Source organism: Asterias rubens, chromosome 16 (genome assembly GCF_902459465.1).
Source record: "Asterias rubens chromosome 16, eAstRub1.3, whole genome shotgun sequence".
Lineage (NCBI taxonomy): Eukaryota > Metazoa > Echinodermata > Asteroidea > Forcipulatida > Asteriidae > Asterias > Asterias rubens.
Window position 1 is genome coordinate 10566697 of NC_047077.1, and position 20979 is coordinate 10587675.

At 39.1% G+C, this 20979-nt stretch overlaps 1 protein-coding gene across 3 annotated transcripts in view; it reads right to left on the reverse strand.

Moving 5' to 3' along the window:
* Window positions 1-1150: 1150 nt before the first annotated feature.
* LOC117300907 (dual specificity tyrosine-phosphorylation-regulated kinase 4-like) overlaps window positions 1151-20979 on the reverse strand; it is a 44888-nt gene continuing 25059 nt past the window's right edge. For all 3 annotated transcript variants that reach the window (XM_033784774.1, XM_033784773.1, XM_033784772.1), the window contains 13 exons: window positions 15816-15935; window positions 14725-14912; window positions 13547-13620; window positions 12864-13027; window positions 10468-10604; window positions 9610-9750; window positions 8394-8614; window positions 7499-7671; window positions 6795-6855; window positions 5813-5942; window positions 4710-5110; window positions 3516-3631; window positions 1151-3140 (listed from right to left, as the gene is read on the reverse strand). In XM_033784774.1, the coding sequence (XP_033640665.1) occupies window positions 2982-3140; window positions 3516-3631; window positions 4710-5110; window positions 5813-5942; window positions 6795-6855; window positions 7499-7671; window positions 8394-8614; window positions 9610-9750; window positions 10468-10604; window positions 12864-13027; window positions 13547-13620; window positions 14725-14912; window positions 15816-15935 (2085 nt within the window). In that variant the 3' untranslated portion in view covers window positions 1151-2981. The remainder of the gene's footprint in view (window positions 3141-3515; window positions 3632-4709; window positions 5111-5812; window positions 5943-6794; window positions 6856-7498; window positions 7672-8393; window positions 8615-9609; window positions 9751-10467; window positions 10605-12863; window positions 13028-13546; window positions 13621-14724; window positions 14913-15815; window positions 15936-20979) is intronic.

A 20979-nucleotide genomic window follows, 5' to 3' on the forward strand; every position in this document is an offset into this window, starting at 1 on the left:
GGTAAACTCTATAACGATTGACGCAACAAAACTCACTGAATGGGGATATGAACCTGTGACATAGGTTAACTTTGCTATGTGCACAGCCAGCCGTCCAGGGCCAAATTCCATAGAGCTTCTTAGCAGAAACAAAGGGTGCTTATCATTTTCTGCTTAGCAGAAATGAGCAGGATACCTGTCTAAAATTACACACATGACCTGGTAGCTTGGCTGGTAACCTTAGTCTGATAAGCACAAGTTGTTTGTGCTGTTCTACTTTTTGCGCTTATTTATAGGCAGTTCTATGAAATAAGCTGTATGAAGTGTAGACTTGCTTCCAAGTCTGTGATCATACGGTTTAGTCGTCCTGATAGCTGATACATTATTGTCTGAACCAGCACCCTCTTGTGGATAAACCTCCATCATTAGCCTGAGATTGCGAGAGAGCGTGTGATAGCAAATATGCGGGGGAATTATAAGTGGTTGATGCCGAGACAGAACCGCAGTTTCACACTTGAAATCAAGTCTATATGAAGTGTGGACCTGAGAAAAAAAGAGGTCCACATGATGTAGGGACTTGGACACTATGTTGACTTACACACGTCCACACAGTGTTTTTAACAGTGTTGAAGAATAAGATTTTTCTTAAAGACACTGTACACTTTTGGTAATTGTCAAAGACTAGTCTTCACAGTTGGTGTATCTCAACATATGCATAAAATAACAAACACAGAAAATTTGAGCTCAATCTGTCGTCGAAGTTGCGAGATATTAATGAAAGTAAAAACACCATTGTCGCACCATGGTCACACGAAGTTGTGCGCTTTCAGATGCTTGATTTTGAGACCTCAAATTCCAAATCTGAGGTCCCGATATCAAATTCTCGAAAACTACGTCACTTCAGAGGGAGCTGTTTCTCACAACGTTTTATACTATCAACCTCTCCCCATTACTCGTATTAAATCAAGAAAGGTTTTATGCTAATAATTATTTTGAGTAATTACCAATAGTGTCCACTGCCTTTAAGTGTACAGAACAAAAAAGGAATGTCCACAGAGCAACTGCAACACTGGGCATGTCTACTATTGATAACCGAGGACTTTAACAAAAGGGATCCAGGAAAAAGTCACACCGGGAAAAAGTCACACCGGGGACAGTCCTCGGTAGATTTTGTGTACAAAACCAATGGGGACGTCTGAAAAATAATCTATGTCCAAACAATGGGAGAACAAAGAGAAGTCCTCGGTCTGCACCATAAACAAGTATGTGTGTTTAGCGATGTGGGAATGATTACTAACTTCACTAGCACAACAACTCTTTTTGTCAACAAATAAACAACATTAAAAAATAAACAGAATTTACATTCTGAATAAACAACACTAAACACAAACAACTTCAAGGTGGTCAACAAATTGGCAATGGAAAACAAAATTGACAACTTCTTCTTTTTTTTAAATCTCTTCAATATTTACATATAATAATTTGTACAAAGTGAGTGGTTTATAAACAAACATTTGATGTTAAAAATTAACATGTACAGGAAAATGCTTCAAATAGTATTCAGTTAAAAATATATAATGTGCGATATATATAAATTTAGCATACAAGGCAAATGCTTGCTTCTGGTAAAACACAAGTTGCAGCTTATGTACACATTGTAGTTCTGCTTACAACTGTTAGCAACAATAATTGCCGTCTTGGCAAGCAGAAAGAGGTTTTGCTTAAGTATACAATTTGCAGGTGTTCAGGGAATGGCTGCTGTGCTGATCTTGCGCTTCAAGAATCTTTTTCCCATCCATGTGCTGAAACCCAGAGCTAATCCAGTAAGCCAAAAGCATCAGGGTAAGCAGAGTTCAGGAATGTATTGCTTAGCGCTGCTATACACACAAATTTGTCTGCTTAGAGCACTGGCAAATCTAGCTCAGCAGAAAGATGTCAACCGGTAACAATGCCAAGTGATCTACTGTTTGACAATGGTTCCCTGGCAGTATCTGCTTAGCTGATAAGTTTGTCATGCAACATTTTCTGCTTGGCATCCTTATGGAATCAGACTTCATGTCCAAGTGACTGTCTTGGTGAATGCCGATGGACACATTGCATGTCACAGACACAGTCTTAAAGGAAGAACAAACTGCATGTTGGAACGACAGTCTTGACGAATGAACAATTGGGATGGTAGTAGTGCATTCTGCTCTACCAACCAGGCTCCTAGTAGATGATACCCATGCCTTCATCCTTATGAACTGTGAAGGGGTAACCCTGGTTGATCAGCCCCAGGAGTAGGGGCAACGTACCCCTAGTGGTAGTTGATTCGGGTCGGTAGCCCCAACTTAAAGGATTACTAATTCTGTAATATACACATGAAGACAGCAGGGACGTCAAACCTGTACGGTATACACTTGAAGGCAGAAACACCATTGCATTTCAGTTCCACTACACCACCATAAGCCACACGTACTAGTCAGCTCAGGGTCAACACAATTCGACACCAGGTACCCGGTATAAATTGTGTCCTTCTATTCGACCGGTGGCAGGAATCGTTACTCAAATATTCTCGTCGGTGGGACGCTAATTCTGTATGGTATACACATATGAAGACAGCAGGGACGTCAAACCTGTACGGTATACACTTGAAGGCAGAAACACCATTGCATTTCAGTTCCACTACACCAACGTAACCCATACGTAATTGGACACCAGGTACCCGGTACAATAACGTGTCCTTCTATTTGATCGATGGCAGGACTCATTTTCAAATGGCACAGAAGTAGATGAGGCCCTTTGCAGGAAGTCACATGCTAGATGAAGAAGAAACTGCAAACTATTCAGACATTTTTCGCAGCTTCTTCCTACTCACTTAGTCCATCAACCTTGTATGGTATACGCTTGAAGGCAGAAACATCATTGCGTTTTAGTTCCAGTACACTACCTCAACACATGCACAGTTTCAGTTTACATGTACAGTTTCAGTTTAGGATACGACACCAAGTACCCAATGGCTTCTATACGATCGGTGGTAAGAACTGTTTCGTTGGGATGGAGTCGTGGACTTTGTCAGGGTCTTTCTCTTTACTGTCTTTGATTGAGTCTTTCAAGTCCTCCGTCGCAACGGATGGAGTCTTCTCCATTGTTTCCTCTGAATCCATCACCAGGGGTTTCACCTATGTAAACATAAAAAAAAGTTGAGAAAAAAGATTAAGTCAGAATTAAATAGATGTTAAATTTGCATCGGGATAAAGAATATTAATTTTTTGGTTTTTACCCATATACACCGATGTGTGTAGCACTTGTATACTCAGTACTTTCCCCGAGTCCTGTGAAAAAATCACAGGCATTTTACTCGGGTGGGATTAAGTAATGCAAGAAGGGTGTTTTTTTCTTTCCTTATTCTCTTGCAAATTCATTGACCAATTGAGCCAAAATGTTCACAGGTTTGTTATTTTATGCATATGTTGGGAAACACCAAGTGAGAATATTGGACTTTGACAATTACCAATGGTGTCCACTGCCTTTAAGCAATGAAATTAAGCACTTACTTTATTGACAGGTTTCTCTGCTGTTTCTTGGAGTTGATGATGAGCCTCTTTATGCGCCATTTCTCTCGTCTTAGCACTTTTCTTTGTTGAAACTTTTTTGTCTACACTCTCGTTGCCTAGATTCAGAGAAAAGTATAAAAAACAATCAGTTCAAAGATTCATGTATAAGTATTATAGCTTTGGTCTCTGAGTCCCTGTCTCAAGTCTTGTATCAAGGTTTTGACCCTCGGTCTTAAAGGAACGTTACAGAATTGGTAAGAAACAAAAATCGTGAAGGTCACAGGTTTACATAAAATTACACGGTCTAATGATGATGATAGTTGAAAACATCCCTTGAAATATTTCTGTCTGAAAAGTCATACATGATGAGAAATAAATAATCTAACTTCACGTTTGGAGTTTATCGCTCAGTGAGCGGTTTTTTTTTTTATTTTATTTTATTTTATTTTTTTTATTTTGGCATCGATGCAATGCAATTTTTTACTATTCTCTCGTAACCCAAATGGCCGATCAATCTCAAACTTCTACAGGTTTGTTAGTTTATGTATATGGTGGATTACATAAAGGGCTTACACTGCCAGCAAATGTTTTGTTAGCAAAAACCAGTTCTGTAATGTTCCTTTAAGTTTGGTCCTTATTGTACCCCAAAGTGTCATTGTATCACACATTTTCTGTAGAATGACAACATTAAATCCAATGGGGACACATGGTAAACTGACCTCCCGGTCAACTTACTGCGACCGTTATGTAAAACTAACAAGCCGAAAGAAGTTGCAAAAGCCTTCCGGCCAGCCAAGGTAACTTTACAGGGCCGCTTACAAAGTCCAATGGGAACAGCTTTGCGCTGAAAACTTACCGCAACCACACTGTAAAATGCTATGCAAACTACGCAGAATATAAGTCCAGGGGTGGATTTTCACAAAGAGTTAAGACTAGTCTTATCTCGAGTTAAGATGAGTTACTCATCCTTACTTAGGATTAGCTATACGTTTTTGCTATCTCCTAGGTTAGAACTAGTCCTAACTCCTTGTGAAATCGACCCCGGGTGGGAAAGCACAGTAGAATGACACCAAAGCCAGTCGCGGTAACTTTCCGCATGGCAGTGGAAGTAAAGGTCAAATGGGAACACTGCTCTTGTCCTTTCAAGTCTCAACTGCTAAAAACACTCCCTGGCCCCATGGGTTGCTTGCTTACCTTTGGTTTCACTGTCTGAGTTGATATGCGTGTGGTGTTTACTTGCTTTGACAGCATGCTCATCCTCCACCTGCTGCTGTTGTTTGTGCTGTTTCTGCTGTAGTTGCTGCTGCACCTCTTGATGTTGATGTGAAGAGCTGACTTTACTCTCTGCGTCTGCAGCAGCCTGTTGCTCATGCTTAGTGTGATGGTGATGATGATGCTTGTGGTGGTGGTGAGTGTTGTAATGATGCTTGGGCTTCAAGGCGGCTGTGGACCTCATTGTCCCATGATGCTGTTGTTGCTGCTGCTGCTGCTGCTGCTGCTGCATGTCTCTAGTGTGGGATTTATACAGCTTGTCTTCTTGGATCCATTCGTGCTGCAGCGCTTCTTCTGGAGTCAAACGCTCACTTGGGTCCCAACTAAAAATAAAAATCAAACAGAACAAGTGTTGAGCTATAAAATATAACAAGGGTTCAATCATAGATCAAATACTCAATTGGGTCCCAACTGGAAAACAATCTCACCGTAGCTGTAGACAAAGTCGCTGTTTCGGACATGGCCATATAATAAAACAGAAGTCCAATCTTAGTTCCAATTCTATATTGGGTCCCAACTGAAAATCAAATCAGGACAGGTGATTTCCTCTACTCGAAAAAAAAAAAAGTAATGAGAAAAGTTTAATCTTAGTTCAGATACTTCATTTGGTCTCCGACTGAAAATGTAAATTGCAACAGGTGTTGAACTGACTGCTTGAGAATAAAATAATAACAACTGTCCAATCTAACTTGAGTTCCGGTTCAAATCGCAACAGGTCTTCGTACTACTTGAGAGCATGATATGACAAGGGTGTAATCTTGGTTCAACTAATTAAATGTGTCCCAACTGGAGGGAAAACTAAAATAATGTCATTGGGAGTATACAATTCATTAATAAGTGTACAACATTGGCTTGAGTGACTATATATTTTATACTTATGTTTTCATATTCATCATAATTGGAAGTAGGCTTTTAGATTTGTTGTCATACATGTTACTGAATTTCCCCATCTTTCGTACATGCAATTTATACATTTGTACATACAATTTTATACACTGAAACAAAACAAAAAGTTGAAAACTTACGCCAGACATTTCTGAATGAAATCGAGGAATGAGGCGTTGGATGTCTTGATAGCGTAGCTTAGATCTTTTGAGTTGGGTCTCCTCTTTTTCCCTTTGCTGTTTGTGATACACCTTGGGTTTCCTTTAGAATCTGTAATGAGAGTTACAACGAGTAAAGAAGTTAGAAAAGAACGTCACATAGGACCGACTACCACAGCATTCGGCTTGATCGCATCAGTACCGAATACAGGAGCAAGTCTACACACACAAATAAGTGCATTCAAATCTTGACTTTTCAAGCGGTCCAGGCAGTCTTTCGCACCGATCCATGAGCACATGCTTGATACTTTGTCCGAGCCACTTGGAACATTCTGACCCTTCCTACTTTTGACGCACTCCTTTAAAGGAAGTGGACTATCAAAGACCAGTCTTCTCACATAAAATAGCAAACCTGTAAAAATTTGAGCTCAACTGGATGTTGAAGTTGCGAGATAATAATGAAAGAAAAAAACACCCTTGTCACACGAAGTTGTGTGCTTTCAGATGCTTGATTTCGAGACCTCAAATTCTAAATCTGAGGTCTCAAAATCAAACTCATGGAAAATTAGTACTTTCTTGAAAACTTTGTTACTTCAGAGGGAGCCGTTTCTAACCATGTTTTATACTATCAACCTATCCCCATTACTCATTACCAAGTGCGGTTTTATGGTTATTTTGAGTAATTACCTTTAGTGTCCACTGCCTTTAAGATCATAAATATTATTGTTTTCTTTTGTAATGTTAGTTTATCTTGTGCAATTTTTATATTTTAATATTAAATTTATCTGTTGCTGTACAATGGAAATTTAAATTGTATGTATTTGTTATACCTGATAAATACCGCAATTCAATTCAAGTCTATTCAACACAATAATGGGGGGATGAATAGTATAGACAGCAAATCTACACAAAAGGACCAAGTAGATGAAGTATAAAAAAAAAAGTACAAAGAGTTCCATCTCACCAAAGAACAATCTCCTTCTCTGGGCTTCCTCTATGATTTTGGGTGGAGGCATTCCAAGAACCTAAAAACATGGGACAAAGTTAGAAACATAAGTTATTATACGATACAAATATCAATATACAAAAACAAATACACATGGGTTGAGTCTTTGCCGAGTAACCTCGTGCATCGGACTCTGTTGGGTAAACCACTTATCATTCAACAATTCAACAACTCAATGAAAACAAAACTGTATTCATCCTTTTCACAATGAACCCATGATAGAGTGAGCCTAAAATTAAAGCTATGTTCCCAAAGAATGTTCCCATGGAATTATATTCCACAGCGTTTGCGTAACGTTTTACAGCGTGACGCTGTTTCCATTGGATATTTAGGCAGCCCTGATAATCAGGTTACCGTGGCTGCGCGGAAGTCTTCCGCAACCTCTCTCGACCTGTTAGTTTTACATCAAGCGGTTGCAGTAAGTTGACAGGGAAGTCAGTTTACCACGTGTCCCCATTGTATTTAATTTTGTCATTCTACAGAAAAGTTGCGGTACTCTAACAAAACAAGTCAAACGGGAACACAGCCTTATTTAGTCACAGTAGTCAATACTTTAAAATAATAATAATAATAATAAGACATTTTTAAAGTACCTAATGCAAAAAGTCTCTAGGCGCATAAAGAGAACAACAAAACTTTATTATTTTCTCAGACTGACTGACCTCCATAATGCAAGCTAGTTGTTCCACTTCATTCTCTCCAGGGAAGAGTGGGTACCCGGTGTAGAGTTCAGCAAGGATACATCCAAAGCTCCACATATCAATAGGCATACCGTAGGGTAGACCAAGAATCACCTCTGGAGATCGGTAGAAACGTGACTGGATGTACGTGTACACTGTAAAGAGAGATTGGGCAATCATCAAGGATAAACAATTGCTTTCAATTATATACTTCATTTGTTTTGATACCAGAGACACAAAGACCCATACAATTGCACAAAAAACAGCTAAGCACAACAAAAGAAGCTCCATCAAATTGGACCCTAGTGTTTCTGATCAGCAGAGTGCGGGTTCGAGTACCGGTCACGACACTTTTGAAACCATTAGTGCTTCATCCTTCAGATGGGACACAAAACCGTAGGTCCTTTGGGTAGCAGGTATGCAACTGCCCGTTGAAAAAAAAAATAATTCTTCGAAGGCACAACGCAAGTGCGGAGCATGGCAGCCGAAACGCCACGAGACATGATATCCACAATGGTACCCTAGAAAATGCTGAGGTTTATTATGCTCTTAGGTGCATTGTTAGAATGTACTGCATGTAGGCTTATTTTACATTATTGTAGTTGTTGTTAGTCAGGGATATCCTAGGTTTATATATATAAAAGAAAAAAAAATAAATAAATAAATAAATAAATTAAAAAAAAAACTTTTTGCAACACTGAATGAGGCACTTATTTTGTTTACAAGGTGTATTTAGCAAATTTGGTTGTCATTCAAATGGGAAGTCAGAGGACTAGTACCTAGTGTGAGTAGGAAGCCCAGTGTTAAGCTTAGCACTAGTCCAATAAAAAGAGCTGCTGATAGTTCAAGCAGAAGTCATCCTAGATGCTTAACATACCTCTCTGGTTGACATAGCAACTGCTTCCAAAGTCAATCACTTTAATGGAGTTTTGATATTTCTGCTTGAGTAAGATATTCTCCGGTTTGAGATCGCAGTGGATGATGCGTTCTCTCTGCAGTAGTCTCAGACAGCCTAAGAGGGTGTACGCAAAGCGTCTTATTAATGCTATGCTGAAACCCTGGAAGTTGTTCTTCTTGATAAGCTCGTACAAATTCATCCTGAATGAAGGAATAGGAAACAAAATTTAAAGAATTTTGTTGTTGATTATTATGTAAGGTAATAAACCATGAGGGAAAACAACCTGACGCGGTTTACAAAAAAAAAAAAAAAAAAAAAAAAAAAAAAAAAAAAAGGTTCAACTAAAGAGAAATTGACTTAAGAACCTGTGCCCTCCAAAGTCGGTGCTCTACCAACTGAGCTATCTAGCCCTATGTTGACAGTCTCCCTATTTGGTCAATATCTTTGTTTGGAGTGCCAGTCAGAGGCCGTACAACCTGTAACTGCCTAGAGCCAGGGATCATACCTAAGTTGATGATACAACCTTGGAAGCAGGGGCAGCAGAGAGGGATCACAGGAGGGGAGGTGACTTTTTTCTTTCAAATATCAAGCAATGGGAGACTTTCTGGGACGATAGAGGGCAGCAGACTTACCGGGTAAATCCATTGTTCTCAGAATTATGCGCATGTTCAGAACTACGTAAACAATGGAAACTTACCCGGTATGTCTGCTGCCACCCAGCGTTGGAAAGTCTCCTATTAATCATATAAAGTAAACTGACTGGGTGAATTATAAATAATTTGGGGTTGACATTGTTTTCTTTGTTCCACCTCAAAATTGAACCAAATTTTCCCAGTCAGTTACCCTTGTGGTTTATTGCTTGATAATTATGTGGGAAAACTTTTACATTGGTTTAAGGTAACTGCAAAAATTACACAAAATTGGGTGTGGTAATTAAGGTAAAAATAGGTCTGGAATTTGGTTCAAATAATTTAGTGAGAAGTTACTTCTTTTTCAAAAACTACGCTACTTTAGAGGGAGCCATTTCTTAAAGTGTTTTACACTATCCATTGCTCTTAACAGCTCTCCATTGCTTGTTACCAAGTAAGTTGTTATGCTAACAATTATTTTGGGTAATTACCAATAGTGTCCAGTGCCTTTAAGAACTCCACATTTTGTTCCATGATTTTTTTACTGTGTACAGTGGTATACTCACCCTAAGAGTTCAAACGTGATACACAAATGGTTCCTGAAGTAGAAGTATTCCATCATGTGGATGACGTTGTTTGAGTTGTCCCTGTCTTTTCTTCTAAGTGCATCCAATATCTTCACCTCTATCAGGGCTTGGTGGTGAAACCTGAAAAACAAGAATCAATATTATTTATTGAAAATCTACTCCGCGGTAGTAGAATATAGCAATACAGTTGTCTAAAGAATAAAATCAACCCGGCAAGTATAGACACACACATGCCTCAAATCAAATACAAAGGTTTTACGAACTTAAAGACACTGGACACTATTGGTAAATGTCAAAGACCAGTATTCGCACTTGGTGGATCTCACCATATGCATAAAATAACAACCTGTGAAAATTTGAGCTCAATTGGCCGGCGAAATTGCGAGATAATAGTGAAAGAGAAAACACCCTTGTTACACGAATGCGTGTGCTTTCAGATGTTGATTTCGAGACCTCAAATTCTAAATCTGAGGTCTCAAAATCAAACTCGTGGAAAGTTACTTCTTTCTCGAAAACTATGTTACCTCACAATGTTTTATACCATTACTTGTAACCAAGTAATTTTTTATGCTAACAATTATTTTGATTAATTACCAATAGTGTCCACTGCCTTTAAAAGGCAATTGGTTTTTGGAACCATTCTATTGTTTTAATCGTACATGTAGATGTACACATGTAATAATAGATATTTTTAGATATTGCAAAAATTCCATCTGAGAAGTGTTATGCAGTAACGCAACGTGCAAATATTTTAGAATCGGATACGGCAGAGATTGTATTTGAAAATTACACTGAACATCGTTTGTGCAAATCTTTTCAAATATCAACGTAACTGACCTCTTTTTATTTCTGATGATCTTAATTGCAACCATGTCTCCTGTCTTGTGGTCAATGGCCCTGACGACCTGGCCAAATGACCCTTTGCCTATGACCTCTAGGATCTCATACCTGTAGGTCAGGTGATCATGCAGCACCTGACAGCAAAGGAAAACAAAACCACAAAAATTAATATTGATTACTAATAGAACAGATTAGAATACTAATATTAGAATATTTGTATATTTAGAATACAATTGATTTGTCTTTCCAATTTAAACACTGCTTTATTTTCTGAATTTTTTTTTTTATGGCTTTATATATTTATGGAGATAATAAAATTCATAACGCCTACTATACTTGAAAAAGTGCCAAAAAGCAAATCCAAACGTACAAGATACGCCATGCCAACACCTGGCATTACCTGCCAAAACTCAAAATCTAGTATTATTCTCAATATCCTAGGCCTATAAGGAAAGCATAGTAGACACTATTCCACAATCAATAATGGTACTACAAAAGTCATTTAAGTCCTGCTTTTTCTTTGGGCATGTCCATGATCACCATCATGCAGAAATATGAATTAAGTTACAATATTAGCAACAATAATTGGATACTTCTATAAAGCTGGTATTTGCAAATTTTTATGCTTATCACACAAGGGGCCAATTTCATAGAGCTGCTTAAGCAAAAAATCTGCTTAAGCACGAAATTAGCTTGCTTATTTTACACATGTTACTGGCGAAAATTTCATGCCATATACATTGTTTGTGACTGGTATTTAGCTGTTGTTTACTTAGCATACAAATTGAGTGGAGCCTTGGCCGGTAATCTGATTTTACTAAGCAAGGATTTTTTTGCTTAAGCAAAATTTTGTGCTTAAGCAGGTCTATGAAATTGGGCCCTGAAGATACACCGGTTATTTCATTCGTTAAACTATCTCAGTATAATAACAAATAATCAAGACCTGTACACAATGCACACATATCCACCCTGCTGGGTGTTCAAGGCGCAGTAAATACAATAAAAAACAGAAAGAAAACAGACACAACAAAATTATTTCTTGAAAACCTGTGACATAAGATAAATTTTGAGAAGAGAAGCAAGTACATAATATATACAATACATGAAGTTATGTGTCTTCTTCGAGGAAACAAGTATCATGACCGGGATTAGAACCCACACACCAATGACATGGCCATCAGAGCTTGAGTTCAGCAATGTACTAGACAGCTCGTCTATCACATGCCACAATCATTAATACAAAATAACAAATAATGAAATACTGTTATGCAAAGATACAAAATAACAAACAATGAAATACTGTTATGCAAAGATACAAAATAACAAACAATGAAATACTGTTATGCAAAGATACAAAATAGCAAATAATGAAATAGTGAAATGCCAAGAAAAAAAAGATAAAATAATGAACGACTGAAATGCCAAGATACAAAATAAAAAATGTATGAAATACTGAAATGCCAAAATACATATAAAAAAATAATGAAATACCGAAATGCCAAAGGCGTACATTATTTGCCCTTATCAGTGCTTGGGGGGAAATAAAATGTCATGATGGTGCATTTTTTAATCAAGATACACTTCATCTGAACGTTATTGAAGACATTTGATTAGTTTTGATTGAACAACCCTGAGGCTCGTCATTCGCAAAAGAACAACAACATGGAATGTGAGAAAATAAGGCACTAACCCATAGATACTTCACTTGAAGCCACACAATATACATACAGGGGTGAGAGTCATTACTAACGAAAAAGTCTGAACCTTGGATACAAATTCAAAGTTATGTTGAAGTTCAGCCATTTCTACTGTTGAAAACAGTATCCAAAGCACTAGAGAAGTAGACCAATGAGCAGGATTTCTTTATTTGTGGAACAAAATATTGTCTGATTTTCTTCACCAGGTCGACATAAAAAGTCTGATTTCAGCCAAAAGTCTGAACAATCTCATCCCTGTACATGATGAATTGTGAATTTAAACACATGGTCCACTTTTCTATCATAAACCTCGCATGGAAATCTGTGAACGTTAACACCTTCCCTCGTACTGTGCTAATGTTAAGCACACCCTTTAAACAGTCACACACAAATATTTACAAATCGTGTTAAACACCTTTTTTTAATGAGAAAATAGTATGAGCTCACCAACCAAAAGGGGTGTAAATGCAAACAAAATGTTAACGGCCTGACGTTTCGAACCCTAGCAGAGGCTTTATTTTTGAGCCTTTGAGAAAGACTCTGCAAGGGTAGAAACACCAGGCAAGTGGACCTGTAGCAAGCACTGCAGTTGGATGCTTCCAAGTTGCCTGCAAAGGTTGCCTCGTGTGACAAGGCTCTAAGGGTAAAACCCAAGCTAAATTCTTTATCCCCGATGCAGGACTTAAATACACGTACCTTTGAATAAGAACCATTCTCGTCATCATAGCCGTTGTTCTGAGCAGCTCCTTGTACTCCTTCAATCTTCTTAGCCTCCGGTCCTAGAAACCATATATCTGTGTGGTCTAGTACCTCCGATTGCTCGTAGGCCGTCAGTCGATCTCGGTAGAACTTCAGGGCTTCTGTAAAATGAGAGAAAGCCGCAGAAAAATCATCCCACGCTGCATTGGTGGCACAAGTTTCTGCATGCCTTTTGGCATAGAGCTAGGCCAAATTTCATAGTAGCTGGGAAGGGAAGCTTTTTACTATCATTATCTTTAAATCATGTAAGTTTAATGTAAATCTGTGGACATTGTGTTGTGTGTCGTACAGAAAGTACCCCAACCATTTAAAGGCACTGGATACTATTGGTAATTACTCAAAATAATGATCCTGTACAGGTGAAGCACCTCTGTAAAACCCCTGTTCGAATCCCACCTCAAACCACAGAACTCGAACCAGGGCTTAAAAAGGGGGAATGCAGGAAAAAAAGACACCTTTCAGCCAACCTTATCCCGTTCTTTAGACGTTAAAGCTAAAATATTTTATTTTAAATATCAATAGTTACAATAATCATATGTCATGGTCAACCATAAAATTAAAATTGCCTGGTCATTGTCAAACTTTCTGTCATGTTCAACCATTTTTTGAATGCTACTTACCCCCGGGCGTAAGTGGTAATCGATGACCCATTGCATCTTTCTTGGGACTGTCGGATTTATTACCTTCCCTTTCTCTGTAAATATTACAAAACAACAAGCAAAATAATCAGGCACGCGAGTATTAACTATCCATGAAAGAAGAGGAAAAGAGAAAATCGGGCCAGAAAAAACATGAAAAGACACAGAAAATGAAGAAAAAAGAGAAAAATCAAAACCCCAAAAAGAGGTCACCAACTTAACTTAAAAGAGGAAATCTCACATGCCTGAGGCTTGGTAAAAGAAACAAGAGATGATATATCTATTTCTATGAAACATTGTAGCTGTCATTCCACCAAAACCAAATGAACAAAATTACAACTTAAGCGCCACCACTTATTAAACCAATTACTACCAGTGCACTCTAATGCCCAACAGGCTCTTGCCACAAAACAACACAAGAGACATTATTATCGTTGGTGCACTCCCCTGCCAAACAGGCTCTTGCCACAAAACAACACAAGAGACATTATTATCGTTGGTGCACTCCCCTGCCAAACAGGCTCTTGCCACAAAACAACACAAGAGACATTATTATCGTTGGTGCACTCCCCTGCCAAACAGGCTCTTGCCACAAAACAACACAAGAGACATTATTATCGTTGGTGCACTCCCCTGCCAAACTGGCTCTTGCCCCAAAACAACACAAGAGACATTATTATCGTTGGTGCACTCCCCTGCCAAACAGGCTCTTGCCACAAAACAACACAAGAGACATTATTATCGTTGGTGCACTCCCCTGCCAAACTGGCTCTTGCCACAAAACAACACAAGAGACATTATTATCGTTGGTGCACTCCCCTGCCAAACAGGCTCTTGCCACAAAACAACACAAGAGACATTATTATCGTTGGTGCACTCCCCTGCCAAACTGGCTCTTGCCACAAAACAACACAAGAGACTGTGCAGACCCTATTACTCCCAGTGCACTGTAGTCTCCTGCCAAGGCTCTTGCCACTAAGTTTTACAAGAGACTTTTGGAACTATGTAAGTCCACAGTACACAAGCCACAATCGGTGGCTTGATTTCACTTTTCCAAAACTCAACAGGAGTCTCAAAACACCTTTTTTACAACAGGTGTACAGGGGTATGTTTCAGACCACTCAAGAGTTCACCGAGTGTGAAAACTCATAACTACTCACATGTGAGTCTTCTGACGATGTAACCTCGCCTGCTCACTTGCGTTGTGAGTGGAGACCAGGTTGCCATGTAGGTTACTCAGCTGGGGTAACGTCTCTACGTTGCTGATCCCCCTGGGTCCGAGGCTGAGCTGAGGAAACGTGGTGTTGCTGGACGTCATGGCAGGAGGCAGGCTGGAGGAGGTCAACTTCTGTAAAGGGAATCAAGGGGGGGGGGAGAAACTTTTAAGGGCAAAGTATACAAAGTATAACTGTTTGATTATTTTAAACGCACACCTAAATGTACATGTAAATGTAGATGTACAAGTTTAATTTCTAAAGTTGGTTGTTTTTTAGATATCGCCAAACAGGCTAGGAGCACATAATCTTAGAATCGATACTAACAGTAACCCCCTTCTCAGATTCAGTTTTTTTTACAAAACCACATGCTTCAAAGTGAAAAGTTTCTAAAAAAAATGCTTTACACTATAGAAAGCTGCTGTACTGCTAGGCTTCCAACCCAAAGTTTTCGTTGCAATTATTTCTAAGAGTTACCAAACGAGTTTAAACAAGGTCTTCGGAATGTTTTTTTACTTTTCTACTTTGCAATCTGGAGCATTCTTTTTGGTTTTCTGTTTGGGGGAAAATATTGTCTTCGCCTCATGGGGTTCTTGCTTGATTTAAAGGCACTGGACACCTTTGGTTTGGTAATTCTACGACACAAACAAGCTCACTTCGTGTATCCCGACATATGCGTAAAATAACAAACCTATGAACACTTTTAAGTCAATTGGTAATCAAAGTTGCATAGAAAAATGAACCAAAAAATACCATTCCTGCACAAATTTGTGAGCTTTCAGATGCCTTAAAAAGGCTCCAGGCCTCAAAAACTACATTACTAATCAGAGGGAGCCATTTTTAACAATGTTCCCTATCAACAGCTCCCAATTGCTTGTTACCAAGTAAGTATTTTTGCTAACAATTATTTTGAGTCATTAACAACTAGTGTCTAGTGCCTTTAAGTTGGCTTTTCTGAGAATCATTGGCTTCACAACCAGAATAAATAAATAAATAAATAAAATAAAAATTAGTAAAAAGATGAAATTTCTAGTTACCTCTCCCTGTAAGCCTGATGCTTTCCTTCCCACCATGCCATTGATATGAAGCGGTTGTGTTTTACTGCTCCCATACTTCATGCTGTCTGAACCAAGATGGCCTTTGGTTTCCCTGGGAGGCTGTAGAGGATGATGACAAGAAAAAAAATACACAATTACAATAATAAATTGGAAAGGAGGAAGCTTGGGAACATGAAGAGAGATCGAACAATACATTGTAAATGCTTGGATCTGAGATAAAACTATGGATGTATTAGTGACAGCAAAAAAATATAAAATGGAGATGGGCTCGCACCTAGGCAGAATAAAAGATGTATGTTGGAGCCAAATCACTTAGAATGGCAACCACCTCTCCAGGAAAAGGAAATGTGGCAGACCGCGAACAAAATGTAGAGACAAGATAGTCAGCGTGGGATCAACAGCTTTGCAAATATTAAACGTAACAGGAATACTTGGTACTTTTTTGGGGAAAAATGTTATTACTGTTTAAGCTTTGTTGTGAGAATAAATACTCCTGAAGACATTGCTAAACTGAGCATAAAACAATTTTCCCTACCATTCCAGAACTATATATTGAGAAGACGCTTTGGCCACATAATATTTTGTAGGCTGGCATTAAATACATTTTTGAAAATCACCTTGGAAGGTATTTATTGAATGGTCAGACAGTAGGAAGATTTGCACGAGCAGATGTGATTTATATTGTTAGAGATAAATATAACAAGGGGGGGTGGGTGTTAGCCTTTCTAATTGTTCTGACTTAACTAAAAATAGTTTTGATATAATCAAGGAATCAATAAACCCTTTGACTTTCTGACTGAGCAGCAGGTGATTTCTTGGAACTCCTTCCCCCATCTCAGTTCCTGCTCAGATAATTAAATGCTTTGTGAAACCGAACAACAACGACAAACAATGATACTGATGATAATTGGTCTGAACTATATGCAGGCATACATACACGAACTACAGGGGATTTATATACAATGAACAAACCCTAAGTTATGTTTTCCTCGTTTGTTTCTTGATTACTATTATTTTATTTCTTTACGTTAGCAGGGTCTATGAGAGTCATTAGAGAACATTAGCTGCAAATTTTAGGAGGTATATACGTTGAAATGATGGTAATTCCACATTTTTTTTGCTGACCCCTGAGGTTTAGATTTCACAGAGCTTTTTCTTGTACAATAGGGTTGAGAGACGTTGCTAGCGAAAAAGTCTGAAACACATTTTATGAGGTATGCTGGAATTATGGTATTTCCACATCTTGCCAGCCCCTTTGGTTTAGATTTCACAGAGCTTTTAGGAACAGAATCCTCAATAGAGAAGTTCATCAAAGAGCAGGTGATTTATTTATATGGGGAAAATGGCAGCTGATTGTTAACAGGGCGACATAACAAGATCTGGCATTTCTCATCCCTGCACTAGTCAACACAACTAATGTTGCCAGCTTCATTCATTAAAATTTCTTCAATTTTCAGTTTTATGTAGTTGCCATGAAAGCCAGCAGAGAGTCTAGACACAATACATGACATAAAGAAATGGGAAAAATTTTAGCCAATAACTCTATCATCTCCATCTTCACTTTTTAAATTTATATTCTTCCCCTACCTTGATTATTCCCTTGAATTTCCAACCTCTTGTGGTCAAACCATTCCTTCCCCCCCCCCCCCTGCCTTCTTTGTCAGCCACTGCATTGGTCCATCCTTGCCTCCCTCCCATTTTCAACTCTTTCCATTTGACTGATTTTGATACACAGATTACCAGTTTATGTCTTTTGTGTTGTCTTTTAGCCTGTTTAATGATAACAACTCTGCAAGGGTTTAATCATCAGGTGGCCACTGACTATTTGTTTGCATCAATAACTTGAGACTTCAGGAAGTTCCGTTGTCCTTCAGAAGCAATTATACACAAAAAGATCCTTTGCTGTGGATGCTCTGATGGCATGCCAGGAGTGAGAAATTTCAGACTTTCATCTGAATTCAAAAAGTAGTTAATTACCTAACGTTTCCAACCCTAGCAAGGTCTTTCTCCAAGGCTGAATGACCACAAAACAGGACATAACAGGTATACTGGTGTCACAAAAGCAATCTTGTGGAAAGAAATGTACAGAAAGGGAGAGAGGGGGAAGAGGTAGACAGCACTCAGAAAAAGCAAGGAATGAACGACTTTCATCGTATGCATTAGAACATAACAGACTGGGGTGGGTATATAACTCCCATCCTACAGAAACTACACTCTGCCTTCCCGTTCAAGTTACAGGTAGATTTTTAACTTCATTCTTTACATACTATAGAATGAAGGTTAAAATCTACAACGCACAACAACCCTACAAATAGCTTATAAATCTCCAAGACATGGTTCACAAATATAAATCCCTTCTAGAATTCCAAATCAAAGTCCCTTCTTGTCACTAAACCACCTGTTACAAAATCGTAGATACTTCACGGAGGCAACGGAGGCGATTGCCCTCCATGCCCCCTCGTAGTTAATGCCTTCATGCCCTTGAAATGCTCCTATAGAAATTTAGAATGTGCCCGATTGCCCTTTTAAAAATGAAGCATACAGGCCTGCAGACTAGTTAACTCCATCCAACAGAATCTATATTGGCTCCCCATTCAAGTTAGAATATAGTTCACAATACAATTTGTAAATTCCTTCTAGAAAGTGTCGTGTCGAGCAGTTAAGAGCAACGAATTCAAACTCTAGTGTTTCTGATCAGCAGGGTGTTGGTTCGAATCCCCAGCCGTGACACTCATGTCCTTAAACGCAAGACACTTAACCATTGCTTTGTCCTTCGGATGGGACGTAAAGCCGTTGGTCCCATGTGTTGTGTAACGCATGTAAAAGAACCCAGTGCACTTATTGAAAAGAGAAGGGGTTCGCCCCGGTGTTCCTGGCTGTGGCTGCTGTTTAGCACCTTGCAAACCCTTATAAAGTGCTAAATTATTGGGTCTCAGAATTCATCACTGCAATAACCTATCTTTCTGAAAGTTTGTACATGTATATACTCAGCGCCTTGAGTACCTTGTTTGGTAGATATACGTGCGCTATATAAGACTTTGATACTATATCAGACTTCGATACTCGATACTAAATCCCAAATCTATGTCTCTTCTTATCACTTCCACCTGTTACAAAATCTTACAGAGCGAAGGCATCAGCATAATAATTTACTGAATATAAGTATCTCACCAAACGCCAAGGCTCATATTGATTGTCCATAACCCCCTTGATGATGACTCCAGTTGCTCCTTCACGAGGCAGAGTGGATCTCCTTGCAAGATGATGATGAGAGCCCCTCTTGGAACGGAGACCATCTTGTTGATGTAAATTGTTTTGGGGGTTACCGGTCTGAGGGTCGGTCGCGGGTACGTAGAGTCGTACCTTTCTATTCATCATGACGGACAGCCTGCAGGTTCTTACAGTGTGCACAGGGCGGTCGGGTTGACTTATGGTATTTTGTCTTGCCTTCCACCTCTAGGATTCTTGAGGAACCTCTAGGATTCACAGGGGGCACAGTGTAGGGTTGGATTTTCAGTCCTGATGATGTGATTGTGTGGGTTTTCCTTTGGTTAGTTCCTAGGGTTTTCCTCAAACATCTAAAACTCTCTTTTCCTCGTCTTCCACCTCTAGAGTTCCTGCTTGAATCCCACTGGGGGCACTACGTGGGTTGGCTTGTAAGTCCTGATGTGATTGTGTGGGTTTTCTTTTGGGTAGTTCCTAGGGTTTTCCTCTCGCATCTAAAACTCAATCTTCCATGGCTGTCTTCTCTTAATTCTTGGCTAGCAGTGTACATAATGGTGTAGTGATTAAATGAGGTCACTTTTCTACATGAATGTCCTTGGTTTCACGGTTAGAATCCAGATGAAGCGAGTTGCTCTATTCTGGGTTTTTCCATTCAAAACCAACCAGCAAAGTAGATGAGGGAGAAACAAACTGCAGAAACGATCACGAAGATGTACACCTTGTTCTTCACAGTACTTAATTTCCTCTTCAGCCAAGCTGCAGCGATATATTACATGTGGTTCACCAAGGAATACGAAATGTACATCTAAGAGATTCTGTTATCGTGCAAGATGCCACATCCTAAGAAAAGGCACCACTGTACAATGTACAGATACACTATCAGTCATTCCACTTCGAGACAGCAAGTTCTGGGAGAAAAGAGATACAGTGTACAGGAGATTTCCGATCTCCGTTTGCCTGCATCCGACTCAGTGTTTACATCGCACAATCCCCAACGCTCAATCCCTAGTACACACGACCATGGAGGTAGCCCTGACCAGTGCAATGATTTTATAGGTTGTGTAAGAGGGAAGAGTAGATACGAACTGACAAACAATTCCCAGGATAGATGCTCTATGAAGACTGTCCAATTAACCACTATTCAGACCATGCCTGGTCACTGATAACAAAGTGTGAAAAACTACGCTCTTCACTGAGCAGAGTGTAAGCTCTATGACATCACTAGAGAATTTAGCTGGTCCACTCTTGTTTTTTGTGACGTAAGGATGTAGCTTTTCAATAATAAGTCTTCTTTGTATTGTTTCATCTGCCAATCTCCACCCACTCTATTTGACTTTAGTCACTGACATTGTAATCACTCACAATAGATTATTGGTGACACCATTAGAAGACAGATCCCCCCTATTGTGTGAGGGACTGTGTCAGGCCTGATTCTTCAAGGAGGCAACAAAGGCAATTGCCTCAATGCCCATTGCCTTGGTGCCCTTCTCTTTCAAATGCTCCAGTAGAAACGTACAATTTGGTCATAGAGTGCCCTTTACCAAGGAGAAAATGCCTTAGTGCCCTTTCAACATTGAAGCATTCGGGCCTGCAATATATTTACAAAATAGAAAAATCGCCAAAGCTTAGACGGTAGAGCACGGGCATGTTAATGCTGATGCAGAGGTTGGAGAATGAGGGTTCAAATCTTGTTTTCGTCAATTAAATTCTTTGTTCATCCAATAATTGAAGTCAAACTGTACCCTTAAAGTAGTTTCCTTGGGGTTTAGTGCTCGTTACTGTGAAACGCGTCGGTGCGCGGTAAGACAGTATGTCATTTCTAGGAGTTTGATTCCCAAAAGGGAAGATTAACGAGTAGTTTGGGGCCATTCAGAATTGTAAATGTCAAAAATTGTGGGTTGGTAGTGTATTGAGGTAC